Source organism: Triticum aestivum, chromosome 5A (assembly GCF_018294505.1).
Source record: "Triticum aestivum cultivar Chinese Spring chromosome 5A, IWGSC CS RefSeq v2.1, whole genome shotgun sequence".
Lineage (NCBI taxonomy): Eukaryota > Viridiplantae > Streptophyta > Magnoliopsida > Poales > Poaceae > Triticum > Triticum aestivum.
Window position 1 is genome coordinate 452,503,615 of NC_057806.1, and position 11,040 is coordinate 452,514,654.

Sequence of the window (11,040 nt, forward strand, 5' to 3'; positions counted from 1 at the left end):
CGAGGAGTTAAGCACTTTGGAGTTAAGGGAAAGTTAGCGCCACATTTTGTAGGCCCATACAAAGTTTGGGAGCGTATGGGAGAAGTAGCTTATAAGTTGGAATTGTCCGAAGGATTGTCAGGAGTTCACAACGTGTTCCACGTTTCCCAGTTGTAGAAGTGCCATGCAGAGATGGCTGATATACCGCTGAGAGATACAGTGCCACTAGAAGCGATTCAGTTGGACAGTGATTTGACTTATGAGGAGAAACCAGTCAGGATTCTTGAGTATGCCAGTCGAGTCACCCGCAACAAGGTTATCAAGTTTTGCAAAGTTCAGTGGAGCCACCACACGGAGGATGAAGCCACTTGGGAGCGAGAGGAAGAATTGCTGAAGGACCACCCTCACCTATTTTCTAGCCAACCCTAATCTTGAGAGCGAGATTCATCTTAAGGGGGGTAGGTTTGTAACATCCCAAATTTTCAATTTGGAATGTTATACACTAGATCATCATTTGCATATCATATTTATTGCATTTTGGTTGATCCTAGAAATTCTACACAACTCAAGGACCCTAAGAGAGAGTTGGGGATATCGTTATTTTCATATTTGAGTTCTCTCAAATTTTGAAAATAGGATCATTTGATTTTATTTATTTTATCTTCAATTATTTCTATTATCAAAATATGAGAGAGGGAATAAAATAACTTTCCCAAAATAAAGAAATATTGAGGATTTAATAAAAAATCAAATAAGATTTTATTTTGGTTTTATTTGCTATTTTATTTGATTTAGGAAAAATGCGCATTTTTCAAAATTGCATTTAGGCCCCCAAATAAATGTTCACCTGTGCGGCTTGATTGTAGAAACCGGGGAAAATTTATTTCGGGATTTTTGGAGTCCGTTTAGTATTCCTTTTGTTTTTTTCTGAGCGTAATTATTTTAAAAAAAGGGTCCAAACCGACTCTGGGCCGTAACCGGCCAGGACTCCGCCTGGCCGGGGCTTTAAGGATGCGTTTGGTTGCAGGGATATCCTCCGAGGGACAGGGATAGCCCTTCTATACGAGGGATGCCACCCGTTTGGATCCGAGGCGAGGGAGGACAGGGGCAACCGGATGCTTGGAATATTCGCCGAAAATGGGGCTGGGGTCAGCCCCGAAAAACTGGCGGGTCGCGCCAGCTACCCCGCACGCGCGTCGCTGCGTTCACACGCGAAACATTATTTTTGGGTATTGACCCCAGCTCACCCCTCGTGAAACCCTCACTTTCCCCGTTCCTCATCTCTCCCTTTTGTGAGCGGCGGCGGCAGCGACGGCGACGCATCTAGCAGAGGCCGGCGAGAGGTGAGTCCTTCTCTACTCTTTCCCTCTCCTCTCCTTTCCTTCTATCTCCCTACCTCCATCAATCGCGTGTGCCAGCCGGCCGTTGCGGAGGGTGTGCACAGGGGCGACGCGGGCTAGATTTGAGGTGGCGGTGCGACTCGATCTGAACGAGGGCGGCGGCTGGGGGCTTGAGAAGGCACGAGCGGCACCAGGAGGTCGCCCTTGCCCACCGTGGGGAGCCTGGCCATGGGGAGATCTCACCACCACGGTGTGCTGGCGGAGGTGGAGAAGGATTCCCCGGCGAGCGGCTGCATACACACGACAGCGTCCGCTAGGCTGCATCGGCGTGTGTGTGTTCTGATGTGTGTGCGCATGATGCTTTGCTGCTGTAGGCTGATGCGTAGTGTTCATGTGTGCGTGTGATAGAGTCTGCTCATGTGTGCGTGTGCTAGACTAATGTATATTATCTGTTTTTTTGCCGGAACTGATGTACATTGTCTATTGTTGCAGGATATCTGAAGGTCACCATGAGCACATCTAGCAGCACAACTTCAATCTGAGGTAAAACATACACTCCACCACCTACCTCCTATTTCTTTCTCTGAAATATTTGACACTAGAATAGAACGTCGATTTACCTCTGGATAATTGGCTTCTTGTAGATAGATTTTGTGCTATTAAATTATTCTTGTTCACATGTTAAAGTGTCATTCTAATTGCATTGTAGATGGACAGAAAAACAAATATGTTAATTTACGCGACTGCGGCCCAGTGGTTTATCAACATGATAGCATTGGTTGTTCAATCCAGGAAAAGAAAAAGAAGAGAAGCAATTACGTATGCCCCAATTGATGAGAGAGATTGGATGAGAAGAGAGTATTTTGACAACAAAATATGGAAGAATGACACAATTTGTGTGAACATGCTTAGGCTTGGGAGAGAACCTTTCTTTAGGTTTTGTCAACTCTTTAGTGATCGCAACTTGCTAAAGGACACAATACACTTGACTGTTGAGCAACAAGTAGCGATGTTCTTGCACACCGTTGAGCACAACTTTGAAATAGGGTAATTGGTGCCAATTTTGGTAGATCCGGTGAAGTCGTGAGCCGTTACTTCAAAACGGTATTCCATGCCATTGGTGAGCTTCGAGATGACCTTATTAGGAAGCCTTCATTGGAGACCCAAACCAAAATAGAAGGAAACTACCAGTGGGATCCATACTTTAAGGTATGAGACCAAGTGACAATTATATTTTGTCATTGTAGGCATGAATTTGTTTTGATCCTAATATTTGGGTTTTTGTTTTCACCAAATAGGATTGTATTGGAGCTATTGATGGTACACATGTGCGAGCCTCGGTTACACCGGATATGGAGGCTGCTTTTCGTGGTAGAAAGACTTATGCTACTCAAAATGTGATGGCGGCTGTAGATTTTGACCTTCGATTCACATATGTGTTGGCCGGTTGGGAGGGGACATCACATGATGCTCTAGTTTTACGTGATGCTTTAGAATGTGAAAATGGTCTACGTGTCCCACAAGGTAATAGATGAACTATATACATCTGTCTTGTCAATGGGGTATTATATATATAACCAAGTAACCCAAATATTTCTTGTTTAGGAAAATTTTATCTAGTTGATGCTGGATATGGAGCCAAACCAGGTTTTTGCCTCCTTTTCGTGCCGTGAGGTACCACTTGAATGAGTGGGGAAACAACCCCGTGCAAAATGAGAAGGAGTTGTTCAACCTTAGGCATTCTTCTCTCCGTGTGACCGTAGAACGTGCATTTGGGTCATTTAAGAGAAGATTCAAGATACTTGATGATGCCACCCCATTCTTTCCCTATCCAACACAAGTAGACATTGTTGTGGCTTGTTGCATTATTCACAATTGGGTTATAAATGATGGGATAGATGAATATATAATACCCGAGGATGAATGGGTGCCAAATATTACTCATGCTTCATCATCAAGTGGTCAAGCACATGAACATGCATACATGGCTAATTTTAGGCAAGGACTCGCTGATCAAATGTGGGAAGACCGACAAAACCATTTGCAAGGTTAACATATGTAGTAACTACTATGTCATTTAGCTTGTTATGATGAACTATTGTACTTTGGAACTATTGTGTTGGAACTTATTTGTAAGGACATATTATTTTCTGAGATGGCATTCGTAATGACAATTTAAGTTGCTGAAATTGTTTTGTTATGTCCAATTACTTTGTGAAACTATTTTGTTATGTCCAACTACTTGCTGAAATTAGTTTGTCAATGTCCAAACACTTGCTAAAATTGTAGGGAATGGCTGCTAAGCAAGTTTCATGGACACCTACCATGTCAAAGTTCATGCTGACATGGCTAAGTGATTTAGTCTCCAATGGCAATAGAACAAGCACTGCCTTCAAGCAATCACAGTTCAACTCTTGTGCCATTGCTTTGAATGAGCATTTCCAACTTAACTTGAATGGAGATCAGATAAAAAATCATAATAGGACATGGAAGAGGAAACTTCAGAAAATAGTGAAACTCAAGGAGTTGAGTGGTGCACTATGGGATGAGGACAAGTGTATGATTGTTCTTGATCATGAGCATTACACAAATCATGTTAAGGTAACTATTTTCCTGCCCATGAGTATTTGTTGTTATTCTTCCTTTACACAAATCATGTTAAGGTAACTATTTTCCTGCCCATGAGTATTTGTTGTTATTCTTCCTTTACACAAATCATTCTACGTGTTCGCATTGTTTGAAAGTACTTGTCGTAATGGGTTTCTTAAGTTAAATACTTGTTGTACTTCTTTGTTCATGCTCAAATACTTGCTGAAATCAGTATCTATAAGTCGAAATATGTGTTGAAATCAGTATATACAAGTCCAAACACAAGATGGAATTGTTTCTTTATGTCCAAACAATTGCTGTAATTGTTTCTCTATGTCCAAACACTGGCTGAAATTACCTATATTTGCTGAAATCGTTTCTTCATGTCCAAATAATTGTTGTACATCTTTCTTTATGTCCAAACATTTGATGTACATCTTTCTTTTATGCTGAAATAATTTTTGGAATGTTACTTTATGACCAAACACTTGCTGGAATTGTTTCTTTATGTCCAAACACTTGTTGTACATCTTTGTTTTATGCTCAAATACTTGCCAGAATTATTTCTATATGCTAAAATACTTGCCGAATGTTTCTTTATGTCAAAATACTTACTGAAATTACTTATTTTGGTTCTACAAGGCTCACCCAGAGGATGAACAATACCTTAAAAAGACTATTACTCATTATAAGGAGATGGTGAATATAGCTGGAGGGAGCATGGCTACAGGGCAATATGCAAAAGGCTCAAGTGACCCTCTTGCTACAAAAGTGGTAAATCTTGAAGAAGAGACATCCAAGAAACCCACTGCCCCAAATGAGGAGGTTGCGCAATCAACCAATGTAGGTTCATCTAGTCCCAAACCAAAGAAAGCCAAACCAAATCCTTGTGTAGAAGACAAGTTGCACGCAACCATACTAGCATCTAGTGAAAGAATTGCTATTGCGATAGAGAAGAGTACTAGCAGCGAGAACAATGCCATAGATGGTCTTTGGGAGAGCATGAAAGTACTTCCTGGTTTCAGTTTGGATCACCTTGCTCATTACTATGCATATTTGGTTGATAATCCTCGTGTTGCTATGGCATTCAAGGTGTTAGAAGAGGATCAAAGGAAGGTTTGGGTTTCTAGGTATGTCAAGAGTACCTTCCCTGAAGCGTAAGGATGGTGAGTGCATATGTGGTGAGCTGGTGATTGACTTGTACTTTTGATGCAACCAAAACATGAACTATGAATTGTATTGATTAACTCTTTTGATGCAACCAGACAATAACTATGGTTGTATAACTATTACGTTCTAGTAGTACTCCATGGAATGTTGAACTATGAGTTCTATGCACCTGAGTTCTATATATATGAAATGTTGAATTATTATATGTGATGAAGTTCAAAGTTTGCTCTACTGTTTTGTTTTGGCTGTTGTGAAATAGTATAAAATTTCGAAATTATGACTTTACGCAACATATTTTCCTTCCTTTTATTGAAAAAGTGCAAATTATGAGGGTAATCTCATCATCTCAAGTCAAAAAGGTTACCACAACCCTTATTCTTTGATTATCCCTCAAACCAAACACTACAATGGCTATCCCCAACCATGTTTCATCCTTCCATCCAAACAAAACATGGGATAACCTCACCCTTCCAACCAAACAGAAAAAAGGGCTATCCCTAGCCAGCTGGTTGGGGATGCCCTCAGCCACCCTAATCTGTCCCTCAAGCCAAACACATCCTAAGTAGCGCCGTCCGAGGCCCGGGAACAGCCCAAGCCATGCCCCGCCCAAACCCTAACCCTAGCCCCGCCGCCGCCGTAGCCGCCCCGCGCCACCGCTGCCCCGCCGTGCCGCCACCTGCCGCCGCCGCCCCGCTGCCCCGCCGCCGCCGCTGACGATCGCCGAAGTCGCCGCCGCCGCCGTTCATCGGAGTCACCGGAGGTAGACCTCGCCGCTGTCGGTTTTTTTAAAAAAACCGTTCGGTTTTTCGTCGGTTTCATTCGGTTTTTAGTTAGTTCGTTTTTTAAATAGATCGGTTTTTCCGTTTATTTAATTAGCGAGCGTTCACTCGTTCGTTCGTTTTAACGAACACGTTCTTTGATTAGATCCAGTTAATGAACGTCCGTTCGTTAATCTGTTCGTTGTTTTCTTTTCTCGGATTAAATCCACGATTTTTCAGATCGCAATTTCTGATCCGTTTTTTGTTCTAGTATAACTTTTCGCTCATTTATCAGAATCAGGCGATCCAAGCGCCTGGAGTTTCATCTCGAAACCCTCTTTCCGTTTAAACAACTCAAACAAGTTTTTGCCCACTGTAAAAATTGCCCTAGATTCAGAATAGTAAACGAAGCTTGTTTCTTTTGCCGTTTGTCTTTCGTTGCTTCGTTCGATTTGATTCTTTTTGCCAACCGGAGTTCTTAAGTTGAACTTTCTGGTTAGATCTCTTATTCGAGTTTTACCTATGCATTAGTTGAGTACTTATTGTATGCTTGTTTGTTTGTGATAGAGTACCCGGAGTGTGCCACTTGCTACTTCGAATCGCTAGGTTTTGTGGATCATGAGCAAGGCAAGTAGCACTTTGATCATACTTCCAATTACCCAGTTTTATTGCATTAGATCAATCCTCACACATTGCATGATTAGGATATAATTAAATTGTGGGTTTGGGAAGTAGTTGAGGTAGTACCTATTACCTGTTGTTATCAAACCTTTGGGAGTTACTTCTACGTTTGCTTATTATGCCATGCTATGCTAGTAGACGTGGATTGGGTGAGTGTATCAATGATAGATGTGAGATTGTTAAATTAATGGTTTATCTAAGGTGGCAACTTAAATACACGAGGCACCTAGGTATTCCAGCGATTGCCTGTTTTCTTTTGGGACCGCCACCCAGGCTCAAAGGGATTATGAGATTATTCATGCTAGAAACTTCCGTGTGCAGCCACAAGCTACTATGGGCTCTAGCATAGTTGATTAATTCGTGCGAACTCTTACAGTGGTAGACTATCATATGTAGGGGAAAGTAGGTGTAACGGTCTACCCGATCATAAGGTGCTAGCGCTTCTGAAAGACTATGTCTCGGTCATCCGTTTCTCAAACACCTTGTAGTGCGAGAAATCAAACGGAGGCGATCGAGTCTTGTGGGGAAAAGTGCGCAAACCTCTGCAGAGTGTATAAACTAATCATGGTTAGCCGTGTCCTCGATTATGGACATCTTGAGTATCTAGTACCTGGATTATCATGTGAATCTCATCATGTTACTCTAAAATAAATTTTGTTGGGTTTTGTTCAATGATGATGTTTAATTGGGATTGAGAATGCTGTCAACCATTCTCAATGTTTAACAACTACCATGATAGTTAAATAAAATTTATTCCTTTGCAGTAGGGAAAAATTGGCTTTACGCAAAACTGTAACTATAGAGCTTTCCACCAGCCAAATATGCATGTAGTATAGTCTTATTCTTTCATACTCTCTATGTGTTACTTTGCCAGCATATTCCATGTGCTGAACTGTTTCGGACTGCAACGTTAATGTTGCAGATTTTTCAGACGACGATTAAGGTGCTTTTAGGTCGTGGTTCTATACTCAGTGATGCCGTTGGAGTTGATGGACTCGCTTATCTTCCAGGCCTTCCGCTGTTATCGTTATTAGATGGCCTTAAGCCATATTTATTGTAATAAGTTCTCCTTTGAGACTCTCGATGTAATAAGTGTGCGATTGCTACTCTGTTATAAATCTTTCAAGTACTGTGTGGTGTCAGCATTACTGATCCAGGGATGACACCTGAGCACAGAGATTGGACCGTTTGAGGTCTGGTCGCTACAAGAGGAGAGGGCCCTAGGGCTGGCCGCCCCCCCCCCCTTGAGGAGTCCGAATTGGACTAGGAGGGGGCGGCGCCCCCTCCCTTTCCTTCTCCCTATCTCCCTCTCCTTCCTTCCCCATCTCTTCCCTTGTTGGAAACCTACTAGGAATAGGATTTATATTCCTAGTAGGAATCCTACTTGGGGGCGCGCCCCATGAGGGTTGGCTGGCCTCCCCCCTTTCTCCTTTATATAGGGGGGCAAGGGGCACCCTAGAACACACAAGTTGACATTTGTCTTAGCCGTGTGCGGTGCCCCCTCCACACATTTCCACCTTGGTCATATCGTTGTAGTGCTTAGGCGAAGCACTGCATCGGTAACTTCATCATCACCGTCATCATGCCATCGTGCTGACGAAACTCTCCCTCGACCTCAACTAGATCAAGAGTATGTGGGACATCACCGAGCTGAATGTGTGTAGATCATGGAGGTGTCGTGCGTTCGGTACTTGATCGGTTGGATCGCGAAGACGTTCGACTACATTAACCGCGTTACTTAACGCTTCCGCTTTCAGTCTACAAGGGTACGTGGACACACTATCCCCTCTTGTTGATATGCATCTCCTAGATAGATCTTGCGTGATCGTGGGATTTTTTTTTGAGATACTGCATTCCCAACAGTGGCATCCGAGCCTGGTCTATGCGTAGATGTATATGCACGAGTAGAACACAAAGGAGTTGTGGGCGTGGGTATATACATATTGCTTGCCGTCACTAGTTGATTCTAGATTTAGCGGTATTGTTGGATGAAGCGGCTCAGACCGACATTACGCGTACGCTTACGCGAGACTGGTTCTACCGACGTGCTTCGCACACAGGTGGCTAGTGGGTGTCTGTTTTTCCAAGTTTAGTTGGATGGGTTTCAATGAACATGGTTCTTTCTGAAGATCAAAAAGCAATCACTATACTACGTTGTAGTTTTGATGTGTAGATAAGAACGGTTCTTGCTAGAATCCCATAGCAGCCACGTAAAACTTGCAACAACAAAGTAGAGGACGTCTAACTTGTCTTTGCAGGGCATGTTGTGATGTGATATGGTCAATACATGATGCTATATTTATTGTATGAGATGGTCATGTTTTGTAACAGAGTTATCGGCAACTGGCAGGAGCCATGTGGTTGTCGCTTTATTGTATGCAATGCAATCGCCCTGTAATTGCTTTACTTTATCACTAACCGATAGCGATAGTCGTGGAAGCAATAGTTGGCAAGACGACAACGATGCTTCGATGGAGATCAAGGTGTCAAGACAGTGACGATGGTGATCATGACGGTCCTTTGGAGATGGAGATCAAAAAGTACAAGATGATGATGGCCATATCATATCACTTATTTGATTGCATGTGATGTTTATCCTTTATGCATCTTATTTTGCTTAGTACGACGGTAGAATTATAAGATGATCTCTCACTAAATTTCAAGGTACAAGTGTTCTCCCTGAGTATGCACCGTTGTTACAGTTTGTCGTGCCAAGATACCGCGTGATGATTGGGTGTGATAAGCTCTACGTTCACATACAACGGGTGCAAGCCAGTTTTGCACAAGCAGAATACTCGGGTTAAACTTGACGAGCCTAGCATATGCAGATATGACCTCGGAACACTGAGACCGAAAGGTCGAGCGTGAATCATATAGTAGATATGATCAACATAGTGATGTTCACCATTGAAAACTACTCCATCTCACGTGATGATCGGACATGGTTTAGTTGATATGTATCACGTGATCACTTAGATGATTAGAGGGATGTCTATCTAAGTGGGAGTTCTTAAGTAATATGATTAAATTGAACTTAAATTTATCATGAACTTAGTACCTGATAGTATTTTGCATGTCTATGTTGTTGTAGATAAATGGCTCGTGTTGTTGCTCCGTTGAATTTTAATGTGTTCCTAGAGAAAGCTAAGTTGAAAGATGATGGTAGCAATTACACGGACTGGGTCCGTAACTTGAGGATTATCCTCATTGCTGCACAAAAGAATTACGTCCTGGAAGCACCGCTGGGTGACAAGCCTGTTGCAGATGCTGCGGACGACGTTAAGAACGTCTGGCAAAGCAAAACTTATGACTACTCGATAGTTCAGTGTGACATGCTTTATGGCTTAGAACCGGGACTTCAACGACATTCTGAACGTCATGGAGCATATGAGATGTTCCAGGAGTTGAAGTTAATATTTCAAGCAAATGCCCGGATTGAGAGATATGAAGTCTCCAATAAGTTCTATAGCTGCAAAATGGAGGAGAATAGTTCTGTCAATGAACATATACTCAGAATGTTTGGGTACCACAACCACTTGACTCAGCTGGGAGTTAATCTTCCTGATGATAGTGTCATTAACAGAGTTCTTCAATCACTACCACCAAGCTACAAGAGCTTCGTGATGAACTATAATATGCAAGGGATGGATAAGACAATTCTCGCGCTCTACGCAATGCTAAAGGCTGCGGAGGTAGAAATCAAGAAGGAGCATCAAGTGTTTATGGTCAACAAGACCACCAGTTCCAAGAAGAAGCGCAAAGGGAAGAAGAGGAACTTCAAGAAGAACAGCAAGCAAGTTGATGCTCAAGTGAAGAAGCCCAAGTCTGGACCTAAGCCTGAGACTGAGTGCTTCTATTGCAATGGGACTGATCACCGTAAGTGGAACTGCCCCAAGTATTTGGCGGATAAGAAGGATGGCAAAGCGAAAGGTATATTTGATATACATGTTATTGATGTGTACCTTGATAATGCTCGTAGTAGTGCCTAGGTATTTGATACTAGTTCTGTTGCTAATATTTGTAACTCGAAACACGGGCTACGGATTAAGCGAAGATTGGCTAAGGACGAGGTGACGATGCGCGTGGGAAATGGTTCCAAAGTCGATGTGATCGCCGTCGGCACGCTACCTCTACATCTACCTTCGAGGTTAGTTTTAGACCTGAATAATTGTTATTTGGTGCCAGAGTTAAGCATGAACGTTATATCTGGATCTTGTTTGATGCGACACGGTTATTCACTTAAATCAGAGAATAATGGTTGTTCTATTTATATGAGTAATATCTTTTATGGTCATGCACCCTTGATGAGTGGTCTATTTTTACTAAATATTGATAGTAGTGATACACATATTCATAGTATTGAAGCCAAAAGATATAACAATGATAGTGCAACTTATTTGTGGCACTATGATAACCCACAAGTATAGGGGATCACAATAGTTTTTGAGGGTAGAGTATTCAACCCAAATTTATTGATTCGACACAAGGGGAGCCAAAGAATATTCTCAAGTATTAGCAGCTGA

General features: G+C 42.3%; 1 protein-coding gene across 1 annotated transcript; it reads left to right on the forward strand.

Annotated features, from left to right (window-relative positions):
* Nucleotides 1-1,257: 1,257 nt before the first annotated feature.
* LOC123107148 (uncharacterized) lies at nt 1,258-5,283 on the forward strand. Its single transcript, XM_044529153.1, has 4 exons — nt 1,258-1,322; nt 1,812-1,862; nt 3,609-3,920; nt 4,551-5,283. Exons 3-4 carry the CDS (start codon nt 3,612-3,614, stop codon nt 5,067-5,069), a joined length of 828 nt encoding a protein of 275 aa, XP_044385088.1. The 5' UTR covers nt 1,258-1,322; nt 1,812-1,862; nt 3,609-3,611; the 3' UTR covers nt 5,070-5,283.
* The last annotated feature ends 5,757 nt before the right edge of the window (nt 5,284-11,040 follow it).